The sequence below is a fragment of the Rousettus aegyptiacus genome, unplaced genomic scaffold (genome assembly GCF_014176215.1).
Source record: "Rousettus aegyptiacus isolate mRouAeg1 unplaced genomic scaffold, mRouAeg1.p scaffold_m13_p_5, whole genome shotgun sequence".
NCBI classification, from domain to species: Eukaryota; Metazoa; Chordata; class Mammalia; order Chiroptera; family Pteropodidae; genus Rousettus; species Rousettus aegyptiacus.
In genome coordinates this window covers 79,118,238-79,145,100 of record NW_023416308.1, presented here as the reverse complement: position 1 = coordinate 79,145,100, position 26,863 = coordinate 79,118,238, and the positions used below count along the sequence as shown (strand labels likewise).

At 38.2% G+C, this 26,863-nt stretch overlaps 3 protein-coding genes across 3 annotated transcripts; 2 read left to right on the top strand and 1 right to left on the bottom strand.

Moving 5' to 3' along the window:
- Positions 1-1,633: 1,633 nt before the first annotated feature.
- LOC107501168 (ubiquilin-3-like) lies at positions 1,634-3,193 on the top strand. Its single transcript, XM_016127064.2, has one exon. The coding sequence runs from the start codon at positions 1,634-1,636 to the stop codon at positions 3,191-3,193; it is 1,560 nt and encodes a 519-aa protein (XP_015982550.2).
- A 6,196-nt stretch (positions 3,194-9,389) lies between these two features.
- Positions 9,390-10,346, bottom strand: LOC107501125 (olfactory receptor 52D1). The gene has a single exon (XM_016126987.2). The coding sequence runs from the start codon at positions 10,332-10,334 to the stop codon at positions 9,390-9,392; it is 945 nt and encodes a 314-aa protein (XP_015982473.1). The 5' UTR covers positions 10,335-10,346.
- Positions 10,347-20,290: 9,944 nt separating this feature from the next.
- Positions 20,291-21,235, top strand: LOC107501161 (olfactory receptor 51I2-like). Its single transcript, XM_016127051.2, has one exon. It carries the CDS (start codon positions 20,291-20,293, stop codon positions 21,233-21,235), a length of 945 nt encoding a protein of 314 aa, XP_015982537.1.
- Positions 21,236-26,863: the final 5,628 nt, after the last annotated feature.

Here is a 26,863-nt window from a genome sequence, read left to right as displayed (position 1 = left end):
TTAGAAGAGAGAAAGGAACTAGAGGGAATGACGAGTTTGAGATTCCTTTCTGACATTGTCTTGACTGTAAACTTAGCTGAGATCTTGAAGACTATGGGCAAAACAGGTTTGTGAAGACAGAGTTGAGTTCATTCATTGTTATATATAATTCTACTTATCAAGACAGCAAAGGATTCTAATATGTGCTTACTCTATATTCATGAATAAAATAATCTAAAAATAAAAGGCCAAAGTGAGAGGCAACGAGTGTTTATTTGTGATAAAAAAAAAAATTGGAATTCTGGGAAGCACTGATTCAGGCAGAAACCCAAATAGTGTTCCCATTAAGAGGTAAAGACAAGGGATATTTATGAGGAAGGGAAGGGAAATAATTACATGATTAGAATGAAGAAATTTCTATTGGTGCAACTAAGCTAAATTATTCTTTAGCTATCCACTGAGGTATTAATTCTAAAGAATGTAATTTTCACTTTTAGTCCTGTAGTCAGGGTGTCTGCTTTCCTGTTAGCTTTGTAAACAGTTGTTTGGAATACAATGTTGCTTTGGCCCAGTCCAAAGGTTATTTTGCCCTGTTCGAATATTCCAAAGGTTTGAGAAGTAAGACATGCAAGACAATTCCTCTGGAATGGTGTCTCCAACTCCATTTTATAATGGCAAAAGCCTAAAGCAGGCTGATGATGTATTCATCTTCATAGTAAAAGAAAAATGTATAATTGCTGCAGAGATTAGGGACTTTACCCGAGGGCCCCTCCTGCTTGGAGTGGTCAGAACAGTGCCTGAGAGAACCTATGTTTTCTGTTTTTACAGCCAAAATATGTCCCCTTCCAAGTGACAAATATCCTCTTCAAATATATCTTAAATTTAACCATTGTTCAGTCATAAAGACCTAAAGTCAAACTGTAACTTTCTTATAATTTCTCTGGTCTCACTCTGGTTCTCTGAGAGTCGAAATTATTGTTTATCTCTCTGGGAGCAACTTTATTTGCAAGTTCTTGGAAAACATGATGCTGTCATAGAACTGTATGGATGGGTTACTCAGCCTGGTGGGCCTCAGAGATGCATATGAAACCCCAGCGAGACTGGATAGATAAATTATACATATCTTCATTCTGTTCATATAGAAAAGGAACCTGTGGTCTTGATTAGGCCATGGTCGTTAGACAATAATTTAGTGGAAGATAGGTGACTAGAATCAGCACTTAATAAGCTAGTCCTACAGCTGCCTTTTTCCTCAGCTATATTCATTGATCAAATTCATAGGTTTTCAACAGTGAAATTAGCTGGTGTAAAATATGCTTCTAGATAGGAATATTAAACTTTTTTTCTATTGCTATTTGACACAAATCATCCAACCTCAAGCAAGTGGTGGAGAACTCTGCCCTCCCCCCCCATTCAAGTCTCAATTGTGACCTCATCACTGACATCATATCCCTAAGACTAACCCTGGAGAAGGGCAGCTGCCACCCTTATGGGAGCCAGGTGGCTGCAGGGCTACACTGGGAGGTGGGGTCTGTAGGACGTGGGTGAGAGGACATCATTGGACACCTACTGTTCCCTGCCCCTAGGTGTATTCAGTGCTACATCTAGGCTTCTACAGGTCCTCAGGTAGCCTTGATTCCACTCTCAAGGAAATATGGCACAGGCTAGAGAAGAAGCAGGGGACAGCCGCATGGTGTCTGGTCGGGAGCCATCATCACATATCATCAGAGTGTTTGTCAAGACCCCGCAGGACTGCCAGGAATTTATCTTGGCAGAAAATAGCAGCGTCCGCCACTTTAAGAAACAGATCTCCAAACGCCTTCACTGTGACACTGACCGACTAGTGCTTATCTTCACCGGAAAGATCCTCCGGGATCAAGACATACTGAGCCAACGTGGCATCCTTGACGGAACTACGGTTCACTTGGTGGTGAGGACTCATGTGAAAGGAACTCTGCCCAGTCCCGTAACTCTGCCAGACCCCACAGGCCACTGCACACATCGTTCTGAACCCTCTAGCTCTGAGAGTGCTGGGATGCTAGCTAGGCTAGGCCAGCTAGTCAGGAGCTCACCTGATCTGGCTGACTTCTTTGGCCAACTGGCTCAACTCCTAATGGCTGCACCTGAGCCTGTAGTGCAGTTCCTGGAAGACCCTCTGGTTCAAGGCCTGGCAAGTGAGAAACCAGCCAATCCCAGCCATGTTCCTGAATCCTCAAAGCCAGTGCAGAAACCCGAACCAGCTCTTAAGGGTCTAGAAAACTTGCAGAGCCCAGCCCGGCAACAAGAGCTCCTGCAGGCAGACCAGCGAGGACTAGAGGCCTTGAAGGCAGTGCCAGGTGGTGATAACGCCATGCGTCCAGTTGGCTCTGATATCCAGCAGCTCATGCTCTTCACTCTGGCCCCACTGGTTGCTTCCAAAGGCCACAAACCAGGTTCAGAGCTTTGCAGAGAAGAGGTCAATGCTCACAGCAGTACTGACACCACCACTGCCGTCCCCACAGCCTCCAGCCCTGCCAGGCCATTGACTCAGGAGGTCAGTGCAGGAGTAGCTGCTCAGTCCAGGGGCATGTTCTCAAACCAGGTCAATTCAGGGTGCAGGACCGGTATGCCGGACTCATACTCAGGTCAGGATCTTTCCCCTGAGGATGGCCAGCAGCCCATAGGGAAAGCCACTCTAACCAGTCAACTGAGACCCTCACCCTCTGCCTTGCGTAGAGCTTTGCATGTCCTCCAGCAAAATCCAGCTCTGCTACACCAGCTGGCCACTGGCAGCCCCCTGCGACATCATATACCACTTCTTCCCATCCTCACAAACCCACGAGCACTGCAGGCATTGATACAGATAGAAAAGGGCCTGCAGATACTGTCCAGGGAGGTGCCTGGGCTTGGACCTTGTTTATGGGGTCCAGGTAGACCACATGGGGCTACAGGAGCCCCTGAAACCAGGGGTGGAGTACAGGGTCACAGAGGAGACCCTGTGCAACCCACTTTGGCTGTTCTTCAGCTCCTTCATGCACTGACCAATGCCTGCTCCCAGTCTGCCCAATCCTCACTCTTCTCAACCCCCCATATGGAAGGCCGCTACCAGCAAGAACTGGAGCATCTGAAGGCCATGGGCTTTGCTAATCATGATGCTAACCTGCAGGCCCTGATGGCCACAGGCGGAGACATCCATGCTGCCACTGAGAGGCTGCTGGGGGAACCAGAGGTTTAGGTCCCTCCGGCTGATGGCCACGAAGCACCACCCCATGGAGAGGGAGGAGAAGGAGGGGGAAAGGGAGGGGAGGGGTAGTAGCTTATTTTGAGAATTCCCCCCACTCAGATCATGTGCACACTGGAATAGCCCCTCCCTCACTGCCCAAGCCTGTTCTACATTAAAAAGATTGCTTGGATCTCATGTGTAATGTCGATTTTGGGGTAGGCAGGCAAAGATAATTTTTGTGGGGTGGGGAAAGATTGATCATGTTAAATGGTCTTGAGTGTGGGTTTCACCTCATATCTCAGAGTATGTTCTAAATTTGAACATGAAGCGGGGGAAACCCTGAGTTTTATTTCAGTATTCCGCTCCTGCTTAGCTGGCAACCTAGTTCCCCACTAACATTGCCACCATCACCATGAGCTGCCTCTATTCCAACTTTAGAGTCTCTCTGAAGAAATCCTGGCTTTTGGACCCCAAGAAGCTAAGACATTCTTTATGGATACTGGAAGTCACCCATTCTTTGATCATGTTTCTGTTTTTAGATCCAGTCTCTTGTTATTGCAGGAACAATTTTGAACTTCCCCTCTCATCCTTTGACATTTGCCTGTGCCAGGATCCTGTTCTTATGAGGTCCATCTCCACTGCTTCTGAAGCTCTGTGCTCTCTTCCTATGCAGGCTTCTTTCCTTTATGCTGCTAACTCTGCCACCTTACCTGTTACCGACCTTTATTTCTCCTTTTATCTCTATATTTCTTGAAAATGTCTGCCTTTCCAGTGATCACGTTTCAACGTCGTCTGTGGAGACCTATCTCCAATATGGTGCAGAACTTTCTCAGAACTTTCATCCTTCATCTTCCCAAATTTTTTCTCAGAATTTTATATGATGACTTTTCTTTCTTTAAGCTGCTTCATTTAAACTATTATCTTATCCACTGTCTCATAAAGTAGTGCTTCTGGAGAGTATATTACACTAATTCGTGCTTTATTAATCCTTCAAAGAGTATGGGCATTTCCCTGCTTCTTGCTCTTACTTTTATTTTCATGGTTTCTAACTCTGAGTCTGTTTGTACTTTCCACAGCTTACTAGTTCCCTTTGGGTGTCCCAGAGCAACCTTTGGCTGAGCATGTCTAAATATAGCTCAACATCCTTCCTGTGACCCCCATTCCTACCTTAAGTCCTGTGTTCCCTATGTCTTAGAAATAAGTCATCATTACTTTCCCAGTTCACCCATTCTCTTCTGTAAACCTCTGCTCTGTCAGTGAGGTGACTCATAGCACAGGCAGAGGGAGCATGCCCCATGTGGTTTATAACTTTCCCAAGGTTACATAGTTTGTGATTAACAGAGATGAAGAAATCCAAACTCCTTGATTCCAGAGTTTGGGCTCTTAGCTTTACACTACCCCACAGACAGAATCAATTAGTTCTCATGAAGTTTTTACCAAACAGAGGCAGTGAGAATCCAAAGTCTGAGGCAATAATTTTTTGCAGAAAAGTTTTTTTTTTTTTTTCCTAAGTCAGCTAAAAGAGGAAACTGGAGACAAAGTTCAGATCAGTCTGCTCTGGACAAAGGCTTGAAGTAAATTTAAAGAATGAGGTTAAGAAGGGGCTATATATATTTATTAATTTTTAACTTGAGGGCCGGAATCAGATAGTTTTGGAACTAAGACATCTAAGGTAAGGCATGCAGAAGGGGCAAGAGAGAACAAAGAAATTCCATTCTGGCTAAGTTTGATTAATCGGGCCTGTGTGTGTCCAAATTTTGTCCCTGCATCACATCTTTCTTCTTCATGGACCCCTTCTTAATGGGCTCCCAGTATTAAAAGTAGTATCACTGCTACTTGAGTTCTGTGACACTTGGTTCTACTGTGCTCTTAAGGTTAGCTTAGGGTCATTTAACAGCTAACTGCACCTGCCTACGTCTCTGGGACCAGTTCAATCTGGCGTGGTCTGGTGATCTCTGGAGTGCTGTGAGGAGGTTGGTTTTTATCTCCTGAAAGACACTTAAAAACAAAACAAAACAAAATCTAGAGGCAAGAGAGAAAAAAAATAAAAGGAAAAAAAAAAAGGCTATTAGGGTCTGGTTGCAGTGCTAGGGTCTGGTTTCAAAAGTCAGTGAGCAAAAAGTATATCTGTGCTGCCCTGGCACAGGTTAAGGGACAAATGAGCTTTTTAACTTTTTAGGAGTTTAGAGTCATTTAGAGAGGAAAAGCTCAGAGAATAAACCAAATTATCGTGAAGAAATTACCTACACCTACTTATAGTAGGCATAAATTGGATGTCTTCCTGATTACTGTTATGTGTTATTAGCATATCAAAATCAAATATTGCAGCAGTCAAGTATACAGAGAGAGGTGGTAGAAATGATGCAGGACTGCAAATTCCCCTGGTGGTGGGTGGTGGATGGGGGGCAAAGGGCCGGGACCAAGCCCTGCACTGAGAGAAGAAGAGAATGTAGAAAGAATTCAACACACACTCCAAAGTTAGCCAAAAGGAATGTTTATGGGAGAGGAGGTAATAATACTCCATAGTCAGAGCATAGTCTTCTCTCCGAGGCAGAGAGTGAACCTAAGAGAAACTCAGAGGGACAGAGACAACAGGGATGATGACAGTGAGAGAGAGTGTAAAGACACTGAGAGTAAAGGCAATGAGAGGGACTTAGAGAAAGATACAGGGAGGGACACCGAGTGTCCAGGATAATTCAATTTATGTATCATTCTTTAGTTCCTGTAAGCTATAATTTAAAGACTTTGTTTAATCATTTCCTTTGATATGGGTATACAGTGAGGAAAGGGAAGGGGAAGAGTACATAGTGTGTAAAAGTAATAACGTGTGGGTGGAAGGCCTGCTGGCAGTTCCTAGCTTTTAATCCACAGGTTCCCTAAATTTTAGCCATAGGGAATGAATGATTTTATTTGTGCAGGGCAACTACTTAAAGACTCTGTTTTTTCTATTTCCCCTTCAGGGTGTGGGGAAATGGGTTGTTAGCAATCCCAGCACAAATCTTCCTTAGTTCTACAGGTGTCTTCCTGGCCTGAGTGCAAGGCTAATCAGTATATTGCAGTCTCTGAAGCTTGCTTTAACATTTTAGTTCTCTTGCCTCCTCCCTACATTAGAAAGAGTTTCTTCGTTTTCAAAGGAAAGGATTTATTTTTCTTTTTTAATCCTGCATATATGAGGGAGAGGGGCAGGAAAGAGAGAGAGAGAGAGAGAGAGAGAGAGAGAGAGAGAGAGAGAGAGAGAGAGAGAGAGAGAGAGAGAGAGAGAGAGGGAGAGAGAGAGAGAGAGAGAGAGAGAGAGAGAGAGAGAGAGAGAGAGAGAGAGAAACAAGACAGAGAGACTTGGGAGAGGTGGGATGGATGACTTTGGGGACAGCTTGGCAGGGTGGCTCCTCAGGGCCTCACCAATGCTGAAACACTTAAAATCTAGTTCGTAGGGTCTCGGCACAAATTAAAAGAGCTGGACTTAGGGCACAAAGAAACAAGAACATCCAAGAGGGCAGCATTTTGTGGTTCATTGTAAACTCTTCTCTGCATTTTGTCCATTGCACTGATTCATATGCCAAAGTGTGAAACTTTTCAAAGTGGACTAAGAGAAGGGTTGCTTAGGGCACTAGCAGAGCCAGGCTCACAGAGCTGGCCGAATCAGTTGTACATGCTTGATGATTTGTGACTTCTGTCTGTCCTCAAAAGTCTAATTCCATTTATGTGTGGATTTAGGAATGGATGATACCGAATATGGTGGTGTGGTGATCAGGGAAGTATACTTGGGGACATATTGCTTTCTCCTGTTAACCACTAACCTCACTTTGCTTTAGCTTTGAGTTAAAACTAATTGAAGATTCTTGCCACACACACACACACACACACACACACACACACACACTCATGCACATAGGCACAAGAACACTTTCAGAGCTGATGGATATGTTTCATACCTTGCCTATGGTCATAGCATCACAGGAGTGTGCATATGTCAAAACTCATTAACATGTACAGTGTTTGTATATCAATTCTACCTCAATATAGCTGTTAAAAAACTGATTGTGATTCATCTATTACTGTTTCAATACAAATTGATTTATAAAATTGTAAGGGCTGCACATATGTTTGATCTTGGTCTAGTTTTTGAGACCCCTAGCAATTTAATCTCACGCAGCTTCCTCTAGCACTTCCAGCAATCCTTTTTGTTGGCCGCTTCCTGCACAGTTGTCCTGTCTTGCCTTCTCTTCCACTCTCTGCTTTTTACCCTTTTGCTCTTTTTCCTTTGAGCTTTTCTGAGGCCACAGGCAGGGCTGGCCCATGACAGCTTCCTGAGTGTGAACTTGCCTCTATAGCTAGACTTGGAGCTTTCCATGACCAGAACTGACAGTTGTCCTTTTGTTTCACCCATGGACTTTATGATACTCTTTGCACTAATTGCATTGCTCAGTAAAAAAATCCTCTCTTCTCTACCCTGATCCTTGTGGATATGCCTTCATCTGATCAGCCCAGTGTAATATAAAATAAACAAGAATCAAATTATTGAATATCTGTTGTGTGTCAGACACTCTGTGTGACACTCGATATTCATTGTCATTACTCGTCACAATAGCACAATGAAGACATCAGTCAATAATTTATTAATTTAACAAAGAATATGACACATACCTATGTAGTCCATATTTTTATTATATTTAATAAATACTTATTAACTATATGTAAGAAACTAACGAGACTCCTGCTGTGATAGTTTTAGAATGCTAATGAATAAGTTGATGAAGAAGTAAATAGATAAACAGTACAGATTATTTTCAGTTATGCAAATATTTTTATTGAGCGCTTGATTTATGTTTGACACAGTGATAAACACTTTACTAAGGCCGTGGTTAAGTTATATGTTTTAATTTATGCAGCTACTAGTAGATCAGGAAGTCAAAACTTAATGTTATCTGGATCCAGATATCACATATCTTTACATTATAAAATGCTGAATAATACATGATATATTATTGTCTGTATGAATGCATGACCTTAGTATTATTAACCTCTTTGAATCACAGGCTTTCAATTTAAAATGCAAATAATAACAACCATATTTTTGAGCCATTTAGAGTACTATCTGTGGATTTATTAGTGTACTTTTTATTTTAAAAACTTTATTTTTCAATTACAGTTGACATTCAGTATGATTTTATATTAATTTCAGGTGTACAGCATAGTGGTTAGACGTTTATATAATTTATGAAGTGATCTCCACAATTAGTCTAGTACCCACCTGGCCCTATACATAGTTACTACAATATTATTGACTATATTTCCTACACTGTACTTACATCCTCTTGACTATTTTGTTTATTTGTGTATTTTAGAACTGAGGTTATTAAGGTAATAAAAGACTATTTAAAAAGGCACTTGGACCCTGAGCAGGCTCCCTTGAAGTCTTAATAAGGAACTACTTTTAGCTAAAATGAGAGGGACCTCAAGATGGAAGACCAAAGAGGTGGAGAAAATATTAATGAGCACTTTTTATATACCAAGACTATGTAAATATTTTAGAGTTGTTATGTAACATAGTTTTATAGTGATATAATATAAAACAACTTTATGTACATTATAACATGGCTAATAATATTTAGAGAGGTTACATAGCTTTCTCATATTTATTCATTGAGCATGTTATATGTTAGGCACTGTCTTAAGTTTTTATATTTATGAATTTGTTTATTCACCACAACATTAAGAGTTAGATTTTCTCATTATCCTCCATTTAATAGTTTGCCAAACTGAGACATAGAAAGATTTAGCAACACGCTCAAGGCCACAAAACTAGTAAAGGGAGAAACCAGGATTCAAATCCAGGCACTCTGACTTTAGAACCTGTGTGCTTAATCACTATTCAAAGTATTAGAACTCAGATTCCATCTATTTCATGTTCTTTCTCATTCCTATTTAGACTCACAGTAGAATATCTTCACCATGAAACCCAGACTCCTTTCAAGAACAAGAACTGAATTAGTCCCTCATATATTATAGATAATTTTGAGACAAAATTAAAAATATTACTTTTTGGGGCTATTCGGAGTTGCTCAAGGAGTCTCTTTCCAGAGCTTCATTCTGTGTAAATACATTCCTGTCATATCATAGGTCTTCACCCATGTAAATGCATCTAGACAGCTACCATACACATTTATTCTTCTCATTTCCCATCTTTGCTCAGAATTAATATTGAAATTTACCTCAAGTGAAGCAATCTTAGAAGTCGATTTCGAATCTCTTCGGTCCTAGCCCCATAGATGATTGGGTTGAGCACAGGAGGCACCAGCACGTAGAGGTTAGCCAGAAAGATGTGCACATGCTTGGGGACGCGGTGTTGGCCAAAACGGTGGGTGAGAAAGGAGAAGAAGGCAGGAATGTAAAAGACGAGGATGACCCCAAGATGGGAGCCACAGGTACTCAGAGCCTTGTGCTGGGCATCACGGGATGGAAGACGAAAGACAGCACGGAGGATAAAGACATAGGAAATAGTAATGAGAATGGAATCCAAACCCATGGCCAGCAGGGCCACAGTTAGCCCATAGATGATATTGACAGTGATGTTGGCACAGGCCAGTCGAGCAATGCCCATATGCTCGCAGTATGTGTGTGCCATGATGTGGTGCTGACAGTAGGGCAGTCGCCTCAACAGGAAGATGAAGGGGGAGACAATGGCCACACTACGGAGTAATCCAGCAAGGCCAATTCTGCTTATGATGGTATGGTTGAGGATGACTGTGTATCTCAATGGGTTGCAGATAGCCACATATCGATCAAAGGCCATGGCAAGGAGAACCGATGACTCCAGAGCATAGATAGAATGGACACAAAACATCTGCGCTAGGCATCCATCAAAGGAAATTTCACCAGCATGGAACCATAAAATGGCCAGCATTTTGGGCACAGTGGTTGAGCTGAGAGCCAGGTCAGTGAGTGAGAGAAGGCAAAGGAAGAGATACATGGGTGCATGCAGTGCATTGTCCATGGAGATGACTAGGATGAGGGCAGCATTCCCAGCCAGTGCTACCAGATACATGACACAAAAGGGGACAGAAATCCAGATGTGGGCCCACTCCAGTCCTGGGATCCCCGTCAGGAAGAGAGTGGCAGGGAGACTGTCATCACTGATATTGGAAGCTGACATTTTGCCTGGCAAGTAAAGGACTCAAGTCAAAGGGTGATGGTACATCTGTCCTGTAACAGCAGATATTTGGTTCATTCACATAAAATGATGACCTATACATGCATAATCTATTTTAAACTGAGAAAAATATTTACTGTTATTAACTTGTTTAAGAATCTTAAAAGATACTGTTACATATAATCGATTTTTATCATCTGCCGTTTTCCATGTTTGAGTTCCATGTTCCAAGTACCAAGGTAAGAATTTAAGCATTTGCCCTGTCTAAACCTTCCAGACTTATCTCCTACCTCATTATTCACTCTTTTTTGTCCATATATATCCAGAAAATGTATTGCCTTTTTTAGTTAATGCTATTCTATTTGCTCAAGGAGTTTTATATATATATATATATATATATTTTACCGCTCTAGTTTTTAAATATCAAGCACGTGTCTTTGCCTCCCAGAAAACCTTCCTCTCTTATCTAGTCCTTTGTCATTTTTTATATTTTTTATTTATCCATTATTTCAAAATCTTATTGAGCTAAGGACTATGTCTTTATACAATTGTAAATATCACACAAAAGGCTATATCTATATTTAGAAATTTGGATCAGTATTCACTAAAAAATTTAATTCTGATAACTCTTAATAACATACCATTGACTTCTTGCCTTAATGTCATAATGTTTTGTTTACTTAATCTGTGTTTGTAACATATCGACTCAGATATGCATCAAATGGCTTATTTTTATATCTCACCCAAAATAACTTTAAAAAGTCTAGGCAACTTGAATACACCCAAATGCCTCATGATTGATTAGCTACAGTGTTTTGAGCATACACATGGGTATTATAGAAGAAAGAAAGAGATGCATCAGACATGCCAGCTAGGGAAACAGCACTGGTAACTACAGCAAAGCCAACTGAAAGCACTGTATGCCCACCAGTGCAATGATTGGGTTAATGGTCAGATCAAATGTCACGTGCTGATATGGCAGATTAAGAGAGTGAGTGTAGTGTAGTGTCCTGGAGTTTACCAACAGTAGACATCTTGGAAGAGTGAATTCTTTTTTGCTGTAGAGAGCTAGTATTAGGTGCCCAAAAGAACCCTTTGTAGGATACCTGGAATCCTGAATTTTAGTCCTGATTCTGTCACAAGAGTGTTATATGACCTTGAGAAAATTCTTTTCTTTCTCTGGGATGTGTGGATGTATCAAGAGCAACAACTCTGGAACCTAGACTCAGCTCTTCTGCCTGTTCACTATTTAGCATTTGACAAATCCAATGACCTTTTTCAGACTCAAATTTCTCATTTACAAATTGGGAATGACAATACCTGGCTTTATTATTTCACACAGTGTTTTGCAGTTGAGAAAGAGTAAAGTATGTGGAATTAAAAGTTTGGACATGAAAAATAATGCCCTCACCATTTTTACAAGCTCTTTGTCCCATAACCTCATAAGAGAGTGATACAGAGTATAATAATCATTTTCATCTCTGTTTTGCCAAACAGATGTCCAAGTTCAGAGAAGTTAACTTATATAATCAAAATCACAAAACATGTTACTGTCAGAACTAAAATTAGGTTTCAGGTCTCCTGATTCAAAGTTTGGTGTTATCATTCCACTTAACTGTCCATTTATATAGCCAATACTTGAATTTCTATCTTTTTCTTCTAAGGCATTCTGATATCAGTTTCTGATGCTGCAATCACGTTACTCATATGGATTCAAAAGAGACATTAAAGTGGAGAGAGAGCCCCTCTAACTTGCCTGGGTACTTTCACTGATGGCCCCAGGTTCTAGAGGAAAGAAGCTTGGGTGACAAAGAATAGAGAGTAGGAATCACTACCATCTTCTCTCTTGCCTTTTTCTTTCTTGCCTACTACAAAGGGAGATTTCAAATGGTTATTATAAGAAAACTGCTACTCTGAGCATCTGTGGATGTCAGTACCAGAAAGATTAGGTACAGGCAAGGCTGTTTTCCCAGATGATGAATGGGGAAAAGGCAGTGAGTTGGAGTACTGCTTTGGGTAGACGGGACATCCTTCTAAATTTGTCTCACTCTCCCTTGTTTCTGGGTTGTTAGGATGACTAAGTTTCTGAGATCTCCCTCTGAGATGTAGTTCAAAATTAAACTCTATGCTCTTTCTTTCGACACAGATTTTGGGGAATTTGATTTTTAAGAATTTTGGGGAATTTTAAGAACATACCTGTGTGAGTGACAGATGTTCACAAGTTGAGCATGCTGAAGTTGGAGCTCTGGGATGGGTGTCACATGTGGGTGTAAGGCTATGTGGGAGAGCATGTGGTGGAGTAACAGCTTGTGTAGATGATGCTTACCTGAGTGCAATGTTTTGTTTAGGGATGTGAACGTTGTGTTTCGTGCAGGTTGTATAGGTGTGATTTGGGGGATAATGAGGCCTGAGTGTTGAAATGTCTGGATTGAAATGTGTAATTTGTCCTCAGTTTTGTGAGCTCAATGAGTGGCTTTAGTTTAGCTCTGGTTGCAGCTTCCTCTGGTGGGTAGGTGAGGTTATTTATTGACTCTCTGTGACACTCAGGTGTGAAAACCCAAGGGGCATGATCTAGGGATTTGAGTCATAGTGCTTGTTCTTATAAAGGGAATAAGGAGAGATTGAAGAGGGGAGGAAGAAATGTCGAAAGAAAATTTTTTATAGGGAATTTTCAAGAGAAGTGGAAGTAAAATCTAGTAATATTTATGTTTCTCTTCCCTTCTTCTACTTTCTCTCCTCTGCTTCCCCCCTGCCCCCTTCCTCCTTAACGCCGTGCATCTCACTGAATTTCCAAACATCGTGGATTCATGGTATTTTGTGTGCATCTATATGGGGCATCTACATGCTATATGCAAATATGGTGCAAGAAATGGCTGTGGGCATTCTTATATTCTATTGTCCCACTAGTCTTCATTTCATAGAGCTTAAATTCAAAAATAAATTACTAAGAATTTCAAGAACATGTTAGCAGAACACTGAACCAAACACAGAACACTTCTGAGAATGAGCCTTATGCTGCTGCCTAGATTTCACATCCACAAAGTTAGCCCTGGGAGCAAACATCAGTCTTCTAGCCAGATCCCCTCATATCTGTTAACATGAGACATACATCAAGCTTTTCCACCAAATGATTCCTTCAATCAAAGCCTTCAAAGTACTACACTCTTTTCCCTTTTACATACAGTAGTCTGCCTTATTTACAGGAGATATGTTCCAAGATCTCTTGTGGATGCTTGAAACCACAGAACGTACTGAACCCTATATGTATTACGGTTTTCCCTATACATATCTATCTACCTGTGATAAAGCTTAAACTACTCTTGAGAACTGGAGCAATTATTAAGAAAAATAAGGGTTACTTGAACACAGGCACTGTGATAGTGCTACTGTCAATCTGATAACCAAGATGGTTACTAAGTGACCAGTGGGCAGGTAGGGTATGCAGTGTAGACGTGCTAGACAAAGGGATAATTCAGGCCCCCAGTGGACAAAGTAGGATGGTGCAAGCTTTTGTCATGCTACTCATAACTGTGCGTAATTTTAAACTTATGAATTGTTTATTTCTGGAATTTTCCATTTAATATTTTCAGATTGCAGTTGACCACAGGTAACTGAAACCACAGAAAGCAAAACCATGAATAAGGGAGCACTACTGTACCTATCAAATCAGTGGTCTTTAAATATTTTGCTTGAGTATTTTCTAAAATTATTTTGAAATATATATGCCCCCTCAAAAACATTAAGTTAACATCTAAAAATTACCATTTAATATTTAAGTAGTAGAAGAGGATATAATGTGCAGTCTATTGAAAATGCTGATATTTTAAAATAAAATTACCACCTAAGTCTTTTAATTACAGTCTATGAAGTTTTGTTCTAGAATGATGAAAATATTCTGAAATCAGATATTGGTGATGATCGCACAATTATGTAAATACACTAAAAACTACTGAATTGTACACTTAACTGAATGTTGTGGTATGTGAATTATATATTAAATACAAATTTAAAAAAAAATTATAGAGTCACGTAATCACTGAAATTTGAAAATGCAACTACTTGGGACCCATCTATGTGACACTATATATAAAGCAGATGCAAACTTCGGATTTGGGGAGGGGCTACTGAGGAAAGCGTCAGTTTGATGGTCTTATTGGTAAGTGAGAAGTTTACAGTCACAAAGATGGAGAGATTGAGTTTACTTTTTTTTTTTCTTTTTCTTTTCTCTATTTCTAAGAGAGGTTACAGGAGAGAGAGGCAAAGACAGGGAGACAATCAATTAAATAAAAAAGAAAGGATTAACAGGAAAAAAAAGACAGAGAAGGTAATAATGGATAGATGAGGCATGTAACATGGTCTTTGCTGAATAAAAATTATTAGGTTTTATTGAAAATGTTAAGTGAATAAATGAATGGCCTATGTTTGAATGCAGCTTGGCCACTCAGTATTATTATAACTTTGAACCTAATTTGACCTTTTGGGGACTCCTTTTTATTATCTGTAAAATGAGTAAAGAGTATTTCTCTATAAATTTTTTCAACTTTTTTTTTGAATTTAAAAAAAAATTATTTATTTATTTTTATTTTTTTATGATGACATTTGTTAACGAAATCCAATACGTTTCAGCTGTACATTTTAACAGTAAGGCATATATACATGTGTTCACCTCCCATAGTAAGATTTCTTTCTGTTACCACATATTTGACCCCTTTTATCCTATTTACTTCTCCTCTCCCCATCCCCGCTCCCCTATATTAACCACTAGTCTATTGTGCGTGTTCATGAGTCTCTGTTTGTAATGTTCATTTGTTGCTTTCAGGTTTATATCCCACACATACAATGGAATATTACTCAGCCATAAGAAGAGAAGAAATACTGCCATTTGTGATGACATGAATGGACCTTGAGATAATCATGCTAAGCAAAATAAGCTAGACAGAAACAGTTGAAAATCACATGATATCACTTATATGTGGGATATGAATTTCCCTATAAATTTGGTTATTCGGATTTAAAGAGACAATGCCCACAAACTTGATGGAGTTGAGTGAGCATTGTAAACACTGAGTATCAGTGATGATTATTATATTTCTATCACCTTCATCTCTAGCTAAACTTACATTCTGGCTTCCGAAAGTTTCTTAAGAGGACCCTGGAGTGGAGATTTGGCTTGGGAAAAAGAAACCCTGGAGCCAAAGGTTGAGAAGAATGAGTTATATTCCTGGTTTACCATTTACTAGCACTGGTCTCCTAGGTACTCGTATTCTTCACCTGCCAGAGGGTCCTTGGAACTCACCCCTCAGAGGATCTTAGGAGTCAGAGGACGTGGTGGTGTGGGGGCAGGTAGGCCCTGCTCGGCTGGGAGGAAAGGAGAAGAGGTGCTGCCTTAGCACAGATGGAAATAGGTAGAAAGAAGCATCCCCTGGGATCCCACTGTGAGGTGCCTATTTTCAGGAGAGTTTGGTAAGAGGACATTATGGCTCATCATAGCCCCTACAAGGATCAGAATAGGGCAGTCCTGTGGGACTGAGCCCTTAACCTGCTAGCTCAGGGTAGATAGTGCCAGATTTATTTGAATTGTAGGATACCCAGCTTCGGTCTGATAATTGCTTGGTTGCGTGCGGAGCTCCCTCCCCCTCTCCCCCCACCCAATACACACAGGGCCCTTAACACAGTGTACAGCACAAGAAAGTTTCTCTACAAACAGCTGGAAAGGAGAAGAAAGAAATAGTGCAAAGAAATAAAAAAATGGTTTCCAATGAATAAAAAAATAGCTTTCTAAAATAAAATGTGAAGGAAGAAGTTCCTCAGCAAACAAATATGAAAGATAAAAAAAACAAAAAAAACAAAAGAAACAGGATACTAACCCAGAAAAGCAGTAGGACAAATTCCTTGACGCCAGCTGCATAAGAGAGTTGGGAAGCAGCTGATCCAGATGGAAGCAAGAGAACAGAAGGTGTCAGAAAAGAACTTATCAAGAAAAGTAAAAAGCATTTAATAAAATGCATACACTGAGCTATTATGTTTCCTTAGAGGTCTCTCGAACTAAAATAGTAATTGTTATACTTTTCATCTACACATTCCCTTGACTAAAATTGTCTAATGCTGAATGACATTTACACTTTTGTTAGCATACACCTTACACCATAAACCCTTAGGGTAGGGATTGTGACCTTGTCATAAATGAAAAGATAGGTTTTTATTTTTTTTTTTGTATGGGAAAATTTAAAGAAATTGACTATGACAAAGGAAAAAAAGTCATAAAATTCAGAAAGACCCATGTGTATTGATCAGGGCTTGGGTGATTTCCTGACTTTTCCTATGATAATCAGTGTGACTACGAGAAGATCTAGGTGTGTATTAGGTAATGCACTGAATTCTTTGGTTTGACTTATGTATGAGTGTAAGTGTTGAAAAGCTACTGCATTTTCAGTCTGGTTAGTCTAAGACAAACATTAGGTGTCTAAGAAGTTCTTTCTAAACTCAACTTCTTTTACTATCCTCCCCAATCCTTTCAAGTCTGTGTCTCCTGTTACTAATCACTATTCCTTCCAGCTATAACTGCTAGTGTTTTCCTAGAAATGAGTTGCTCAAACTATTCAAGAATTTACTCTTCTAGTATTGAACACTTAGGTCAATATCCATTCCCAATTGTTTTACTTTCAGGATCCAATGTTTGGGATTTAAAAGCAATCATTACCATTTGTTAAGTGCTATATGGCAGCCAAAAGGCTGACTGCCTTGTATGCCTTAGGTGGTTTAATCATCTCAATATTCTATGGTCTAAGTATGAATATCACCTATTTTACAGGTGAAGAAATGAGGATGTGTGTGGGTTAGAAACTTTCTGAAGACAAGCGGTGAATCCTAGATGCAAACTCAGATTTATCTAGTTCCAAACTTTGCCACCTAATTCTTACTTATGTTGTCACCCTAGTCAGTATTCAGTAAACATATGTGAAGAAGGTAGCATAGTGCAGTGCTTTCGACACCTTCTTAACCAGGGCAAAAACTTTCTATAATTTGACTTAGAATTATACTGTGTGGCTAGCCACTGTGAACCAGCATTCCTTAACCATGCTTGGGAATTTCTCATGTCTAATACATTCAAATGTTAAAAATAATTTAAAATATGGTTTAAGCCTTCTTCATAGAATTCAGCATTTCTTGTGGCCATCAATTGTATTTATAGAATCAAAAAGCCATAAGCTAAATTAGAAGACCTAGGTTTAAATATTCTGCCATTGACAAGCTGTGTAAATTTGAGACTACTTCTTCTTCTTTTTTTTTTTTTCTTGACTCTAATGACTTCTATGAAATGAGGGGCTAGATAGAATATTCTTGCAGGTCTCTTCCAGTTCTTATCTTCTCACTCCTTTATATGAACAGTGGAGTACTAAGTCAGAGAGGTGTGGAGCACTGTAGATGCTCCATTTTCCCAGGAGTCCATGAGCTCCTGAGCTGATAGAAGCTCAAGGGACTTCCTGGATGTAGCCTTATATTGCTCAGGCCAGGCAGTTGGCAGAGGTAACTGGGAGCTATGAGCAGGTTATGCAAGACCCGCACTACTGCTTTTCCTTCTTCTGTACCTTCCTTCCATAGAGCTCTCCTGGGGAGGTAAGTTGGAGTGTCAGACATGACAGACTCAGGCCTGATGACATTCTGCCTCTAGTTTAGAAATCCTGATTGTAATAATATGACCATCTGAAGGAGCAAAAGCTGCCCCTAATCTGAGTTAGGCTTTTGTTTTTGATTTTTTCCTGCACACTTTCACCTTTATCACTTTTCCAGTTCTTTATTTTCTATCCATTGCTCTTCTTCTCTGAAATCCTGCCATTTTTTCTGCTTCAGACATCAGTTTTCCACCAGGGACACCCCATCATGTTACACTTCAGATGCAGATGTCCTGATGTGAATAAATACCTCACATTTTTCTCAGAATAATCTGGTATAGGGCAGGGGGTGGTATATAAAAAGACACTGGCTGCTTTGAGGGCTACTTGGCAGGACCTTACTTAAGTGCTGAAAGACTCCAAATCAAGGATGTATATGGCATACAGGAGAAAAAAGAAATGTTTACAAAACATTTTCAAGAAGGAAAAACAGAGGGACCCTCAGGGGTATGGAATGGAGAAAAAATTGCATCCTGAGAAGAAAGGACGGAGAAGTCCTGATGCAGATGGAGAAGCAAAGTCAGATGACAGGCTGGAGGTAAGGATGTAGAGCAGGCTTTAGAACTTAAGAGTTACAAAATTTTTAGTCTTATGAGTTTTCACAACTGTCCACTTTTGGATCTTCACAACCTTTTCAGCTAAGTTTTTTAGTATCTTCAATTAACAATAAAGATAGCCAAAACCCAGAAAGGATCAGTGACTTACTGAGTAGGTCTCCTGTTTAAGACCTTGCACTAGCATGGAAGAGATTGAAACAATAAATAAATCAGTGCTGGATTCTTGGAGCTGGTGAGTCAGGAGGAAAGATAGGACTCACACAGCTGTAATGCAGGGCAAGCAGAGAAACTGGTATGGAGTAGATGCAAACCTATAGCTGTGAGAGGGGTGGGAGAGAAGTTACCTTTGCTGCCTGTGACCAGCAAAATTTCCAACGTAGAGGGCATCATTGATCCTGGGGCCTAGATGATGGACCGAATGGGTATGTACACACATTATGGGCAACCTCTAGGAGCTGGGGAGCTGTGATTCATGTTTGGCTAACAGCAAATTATGCCTATCTGGATATCTTGAGGTACAAGGAAGGAAATTTTGAGATTTGAGACCAGAAATATTGATTTAGTACTGACACGGGAGACCTTCAATTCTATGCTAGTGAGTTTGGATTTGTTTCATTGGTAATGAGGGAGCATTCGAGGTGTCTAATCAGAAGAAAGCCATTTTAAAATTTGCCTTTAAAAATATTAGTTTTACTCCAGATTAGAAAATGAAATAGAGAGAGGCATGAGATTAGGAGGCTGTTATTATGGTACAAGAATGCAATTCCTTTGGTCTGAAGTATAAGACAAAGGTTGAAGGAAATGGAGAAAGATGCTAACAAAGGCACTTTGGGGATAGTATTTTCATTGATTGTTATCTAGTTTAATAAGATAGGTAAAGGATAGCAAGAGTAAAAGTGATGTTTGGATTTTGAGTCTCAGTTTAGGCATAATGATGTATTATTTAGAGATGGAGAATACTGATGAGAAACAATTCTGTGGTATAGAGAAATGATTACTAATTTAGTGACTTTCAAGAGCTAGGTACTATTTAGTTACAAAAATGTTTAAGAAATTACTTTCATTCAGTAAATTAAATTATACAGGGAGAAAAGTAAGGTCATAAGTTAAATGGGTAGAAGAATGAAAGATGAGTAGAAATATAGAAGTAGAGTACATTTTGATTAATGTTGGAAGGTTATTTTTATGTATGAATATCTTTTCATCTATCTTCTGTCTGGATGAATGTATGAAAGAACTGAGAGATTTTATAGAAGTGTGAAATCTAAGGAGTCATAATAAGATAGTAAGGGTTCATTACAGTACACAAGACTGTGGAAAGAAGAAATGTTTATGGTTAGTAAACAAGTGGAACACTCAGTAGGACAGCAGGATAGTCAAGAATGTAGTGATCAGGAGAGTTTTGTCTTAGGTCTTGAACAAAGCGATGCCCATAGATTGATAAAGAAAAGAGTTCAAAGCTTTATAAATGAGAAAGAGCACAGTGGAAATAGGCAACATAACCTATTCAGTCAGCTGGATAAACTGAGAAAATACAGACAAGTCCAGAAATCTTGGTGACAATGAGAAGTAAGGATAAATGATTTTGTGAACAAAATTGACTAATGTCATAAAATGAGAGGCTGGAAGGTACATAAGAATCTTAAAATATTAAGTCTAAGTCATTGATAAAACTAAGTTTCTCTTCTTTACAGGATAGTGGTCCTACAATCTAAACACTCATCCCATCATGGCAGATAACCCCCACAACAACTCAGAATTGCCTCTTTTCATCCTGACAGGGCTCCCAGGGATGCAAACTTTGCAACACTGGATGTTTCTGCTACTTGGTACCCTCTACGTTGTATCCATTGTGGGCAATGTTCTTATTCTTTTCATTATTAAGGAGGAGCAGAGCTTACATCAGCCTATGTATTACTTCCTCTCTCTGTTGTCTGTCAATGACCTGGGTGTGTCTTTTTCCACACTGCCCACAGTGCTGGCCACATTTTGCTTTCATTTACGAAAGATCAGCTTTGATTCTTGCATGGCTCAAATGTTCTTTATCCATTTCTTCTCCTTCACGGAGTCTGGGATCCTGCTGGTTATGAGCTTTGACCGCTATGTGGCCATTTGTAACCCACTGCGCTATGCCACAGTGCTCACTGATGTCCGTGTAGCACGCATGGGCATATGCGTTATCATCCGCAGTGTCTGCATGGTTTTTCCACTGCCTTTCCTTCTGAAAAGGTTGCCTTTCTGCAAGGCCAATGTACTCTCCCATGCCTACTGCCTGCATCCAGATCTGATCCGCCTGCCCTGTGGCGACATTACCATCAATAATATTTTTGGTCTGTTCATTGTCATCTCTACCTTTGGCCTGGACTCTGCATTCATTCTCCTCAGCTATGTGCTCATACTACGCTCTGTACTTGCCATTGCATCTCGGGAGGAACGGCTAAAGACACTCAATACATGTGTGTCACACATGTCTGCTGTGCTCATCTTCTATGTGCCCATGGTTGGTGTGTCCATGGTGGCTCGCTATGGAAGGCTTGCACCACAGTATGTGCATACACTGATGTCCCTTATTTATCTCTTTGTTCCTCCAATGCTCAACCCTGTCATCTATTCCATCAAAACCAAAGAGATTCGTCGGAAACTTTGCAAAATATTACTGAGAACTAAGTGTTAAGAAAGAATCATGTTGAAAGCCCAAGATTCAGAGGATATTTACTCTTATTCTGCAAATTTGAGTTTTCAAGACCTGTTTTGACCAGTCTTTGGGCACTCACTTACTATTAGGATTTTCATCACCAAATGTTTGATGACACCCTGGCTCCGGTTATGATTCAAGCCAACAGGTTTATCAGTGTAAATGGAGTCATAATTAGCAAAAAATAAAAAATAAAAATAATAATAATAAAAAATAAAAATAAAAAAATTTGCTCAATTTTCCTTTTTTTAACTCCAGAATGTACATTCTCATAATAAATCCCTCAATTTGTCACATATGTTTCTATTATCCTTATTTAAAGTGAATCATCATAGAGGAAATTACTTATTACCATGGAAATAGTGTCACTAGGCATGAAGGATTCTTTCCCCAAATATTATTGAAGTATTTTAATTCTTTGAGGAGCCTTCATACTATTTTCTATAGTGAATGCACTATTTTATATTCCCATCAACATTGTGCAGGGTCCAGATTCCAATATGTCCTTGCCAACACTTGTTGTCTTTTGTTTTCTTGATAGTAGCCATCTTGATCAGTGTGAAGTACTTTTTGGGGGGGTGAGGGGTTCTACTAATTATCATTTCCTTTATAATTAGAGACATTGAACATGTTTTCATATACCTGTTGGTCATTTGTATGACTTTGGAGAAATGGCTATTCAACTCTTTAGCCCATTTTAAAATCATTTTAATTGTTCTTTTGTTATTGATTTCCAAAAGTTTCTTATATATTTTGCAGATTAACCCTTTATCAGATATACAATTTACAAATATTTTCTTCCATTTCACAGGTTGCCTTTACACTCTGCTGATTATTTCCTTTACTGTGCTGAAACTTTTAGTTCGATTTAGTACCACTTGTTTATTTTTGTTCTCCTTTTTTTTTTTTTGCTTGTGATTTTGGTGTTCTACCCATATGACCCAGTAATCTCACTTTGTCTATTTATCCAAAAGAAATGACCTCAGGATCTCAAAGAAATATTAACACTTCCATGTTTATTGCAGCGCTATTCACAATAGTCAAGATGTGGGAACGATATAAATGTCCACGAACCAATAAATGGATACAAAATTAGAATAGAGCTCTACTCAGGCTTTAAAAAGAAGAAAATCCTGCAATACATAACAACATGGATGACTGTGAGGACCTTATGCTAAGTGAAATAAGCCAGTCACAGAAAGACAGTGTATTATTTCACTTGCATGAGGTGCAGAAGATGGTTAAATTCATAGAATCAAAGAGTAGAATGATGGTTGCTGGGGATAGAAGAAGAGGAGAACAAGTTAGTAATCAATGGGCATAAAATTTCAGTTAAGCAAGGTGGACAAGCTGTAGAGATCTATTGCGTCACATTATACTCATAGTCAATAATAATTGTGCACTTAGAAATTTGTTAAGAAAGTAGCTTTTATGCTGTATCATTACCACACTAAAAATAAAATAAAATAATGTGGTTATGTCAAAACTTAGTTAAAATAAAAAAATATATATGTTACAATAGCTATTGGTATGCATTTCAAATAATACACTATCCACCTAGCTTTTAAGATGAGATAAATGTATTGCATATAAACTGTATTAAATAATCTAATTTTTATTAATAATAACATTTAGTAAATTTTAGTAGTATTTTGTGTGAAAAATGAAAAAAAAGAGAAAGTTAAGGAATTAAGCATCCAAATTACAATATTATAAAATAATAAAATTTTGTATAAAATAATTGGAAACAGTTACCATATAAAAAGTTAATGAATATGAATAAGAAAGAGTGAAAGTAATCCAATAACTAATCCTTTAGCAAACTAACAAATGAAAAATAAAACTTAAGAATCATATATAGTACTAGATTAGAGGTATTTTTAAAATTACTGTTACATGTTCTATAAGTAATTTGAAATCTTGAATAAATTTTTTTATTAGGGAAAATTTTAAAATGTAAATAAATTAAAAATTAGCTAGTAATTGAAGAAATTAAAAGTTAACAATTATTCTCCTACTAGTTCTAATATTATAATACAAGAGCTTTTTCCTTTCCCCCCAAATTTCAAGAAACATCATTTTTTATATATTTTAAATCATGAACAAAATTGGAAAGTTATGCAAAAGGGCAAACATAATACTGACAAATGATACAAAAACAATTTATATTATCGAAAAATTCTATAGATTTAACATGCTAATGGAAATGTGTAAATACTAAAAGCTGTAAATACAGTTTAGCAATATAGACAAAGAGCAATTGACACATATTTTAGAATTTAAAAAATGACACATATTTCAGAAAATTCTTGTTATAATGCATCATATAGAGGAGTTAAATGATGCAAAAAATAGTAGATTCCAGAAAAGGTATATAATGAAATATAAAAAATCCATGCTACACAAAAATAAATTTAAAAAACTTTTGTATATTTTCTTAATGTGTTAGATCATATAACAAGAATCTAGCTAAAATAAGGAAATGGCAATTTTGTCATTTTTGGACATTATCATTTACCATTTTTTTAGGGGAATCTCTGAGTAATATACCAAATCTTGAGACAAAACTGAGCTATCTTACCTTAGCCCTTTATCTGTAATTGGATACTAAGTCCTGACAATTCTAGTTATACTTTGGCTTATCCAATCTTTGCCTCCACTTCACCACTATTGCTGCCTTATTTTGGCCCTTCGTCATCACCCTTCTCTTCCATCTGGCATTATCTCCAACCTGATCTTATTGTTCACTGTTCTTTTCTCTTATTTTTCCATGCTACATCCAGAATGATCTCCCTAAACACTCATAGCCATGAATAGCTCTTATTGCTTAAGGGTAAAGTTCAAAACCCTTAACATGTATCTTAATAACATCACCACTATATCCATCTCTTATGTCTTAGTACTCCTAACTGCCACCCTACCCCCACTAGCAATAAATATTTGCTCCAGTCATACGGAACTATGAATGATTCGTGAATCAACGGGCTGCTTTATGCCTCTATATTTTTGTTCTGATAGCCCCTACTTGGAATATCTTATCTGTTTTTATATGTCTGGAAACTTACTCATCAAAAAATATTTATTAGACAGATACTATGAACCAAGCACTGGCTCAGCATTTTTCACATTTCCTTTACTACTTGTCTTTCATCTCCCTGATCCCCTCAGCTACAATAGTGGTGAACAGATGTTTTATTATTTTTATATACTTTTAATGTATTTGTGTTGAATTATAACATAGTACTTAGATATCATTCTGCTCTTCTCTGTATAGAGCTCCCCATTTGAATAATAAGCTTCTTGAAAGGATGGAAGTCTATTATTATTAGAAAGTGTGAACTTAGTGCAAGGCAGATGGTCGCCTGGGAAAAAGCCCAAATTTTCTGAGCCTCAATTCACTTATTTGTAAAATTGGTACAAAAATAACCAGTTTGTTGTGTTTTAACAGAAAGTTTAGAGACAATCTATGTAATATGGTTGGTACTTTGGTTGGCATATATTAAATATTCAATATTTATATACTTGGCATATATTAAATATTCAATAAAGATAACTTTCATTTTTCTGGTAACCAAATTATCATCAAAATTTAACATTGTTCAAAAATTATATGGTAGATTTAAATAAATACTTGTGGCTTGGATAAATAAATGCAACCATATTTGCAAGTGATGTAATCTGTGGATCAAGAAATTACAAAAGCTTAAAGGGAAAGTTTAAGAAATTGAGAAATTTAACAAATAAAACATAATAATACAAAACTAATGGTTTCGAAAACAGCAAATATTTTAATTCTAAATATTTAAATTGTTAAACTTAAAAATTAATGCATCTCATTAATATGTTAATGAGAAATTTTATGAAATAAAACTTTAAGTATTATTGATAGAGTAGAAATAACCTTGAATGAATGGACACAAAAGCATGTGCTTTGGGGGAAGATTAAACAAATATTGAAGGTGTCATTTTTTTCCAAATTCAATTTACATAATTCTGAATATTTTTCAGAATACAACAACATGATTTTAAAGTTAATTTAGAATTATTGTACAATTAAGATTACCATCTCTGAAAAGTACTAAAAAGGCAAGAAATGGGATAGAAATAGAGTAGACCTCCCTAATGCTGAAACTTAAAGAATAAAACCAAAAAAGTTATCTTAATTGAAATAGAGGCTACAACAACAGATTTCTAGCATAGGATAGCTTGGAAGAATGTATAAACCATTGTAAAGTAGCATTTTAAATAAAATACTTTTCAAATAGCATTTCTAGAACCCTGACAATTTTTTCTTGGTGAAAACATTAGCAGATAATATTATTGTTAAACATTTGCATTGAAAAAGTATTTGGCATTAACAGAAATTTTACTAGTAGTTGTCTAGTTAGGGAGAAATGGGAAAATTTATTTTTTATTTATTTGTACTTTCTACTTTTCCGTAAAACATATACACTATGTTTTAAATATAATGAGAGAGAGAGGGAGGGGTGGAGAGAGAGAGAGAGAGAGAAATGAAGGCAAATAGGAATAATCTGAGCAGTCCTAGATGAGTCTCATAGGGGAAAGTTTTGAGTGTTCGTACTCCAGCTGGAAGTGCTTTCCATGGAGGTGCTTTCCAAGTGCTCAACTCAAGGGGATAAGTGTTTTCTTTTCCTAGGGGAGCCATTTCCTTCCAGATGTGGCTATGGGCTGTGGAGGGCCAATATCACTACCTACGAGGGCCTGATTCTGGGTCCCAAGAGACTCATACTACCCTGTGCATAGTAGAAAAACATCACACTTTCTCTCTCCTCATCCACTTCACCAGAAGCCTGTACCAGCCCGGAACGTTAATTTTGTAATCAAAAGATAATATCAGATGCTTATTTTAAAAGAAAATGATGGTATATTTATCTATGACAGGACTGATGCCAAGACTAGTTCCACTTGATCTCTTCATTCAAACGGGATAACTGATCACTCATTTAAAATCTCTGATGCTCATTTTACCAGCTGCCAACTAATACTAATATTTCTTTAAAAAAAATTATTTATTTAAATTAGTTTCAAGTATACAGTACATTGGTTAGACATCTGCTATATAGTTCATAAAATGACCCCCCAATTGCTTCTTCCCCCCCCGGCCCTCCAACTCACCATCTTATTAATTCTACTTGCATTTCCTCTGCCGTACTTCCCACCCCCGTGACCATCTATCAACTAATGTGTACTTTTTTAATCCTTCACTCCATTCTCTCAGCCCCCAACATTTCTCGATGGCTTCATATGTGCCAAAGTTCAAAAGTTTTATTATTAAAAAAATCGTTGGCTTTTATCAGTAGTCCTATGATGTAGGCAAAATTATTATTTTTGTTGTAAAGGTGAGGACACTGAGGCACACAGATAGTAAGTGAAGGAGCAGGAGTGAACCCAGGCAGTCTTTCTCCATAGTCCAAGACTAGTATGATTTTGAATTGGTGACATGACTTTGAAAACTGTTGCAATTCTTATTCTTTCTCTTATTGCCTTCTATAGCTAAACATATTTAACAATGATAGCCTTAGTTTGGGCTGGAGATCTGCAAGGTACCAAATCACAGAAGAAGCTTATCCTTTCATTCAGTTGCTA

What these genes read in the sequence shown, in the direction of transcription:
- LOC107501168 (XM_016127064.2), top strand. Translation starts at nt 1,634, where the DNA reads ATGGCACAGGCTAGAGAAGAAGCAGGGGACAGCCGCATGGTGTCTGGT.
- LOC107501125 (XM_016126987.2), bottom strand. Translation starts at nt 10,334, where the DNA reads ATGTCAGCTTCCAATATCAGTGATGACAGTCTCCCTGCCACTCTCTTC.
- LOC107501161 (XM_016127051.2), top strand. Translation starts at nt 20,291, where the DNA reads ATGGCAGATAACCCCCACAACAACTCAGAATTGCCTCTTTTCATCCTG.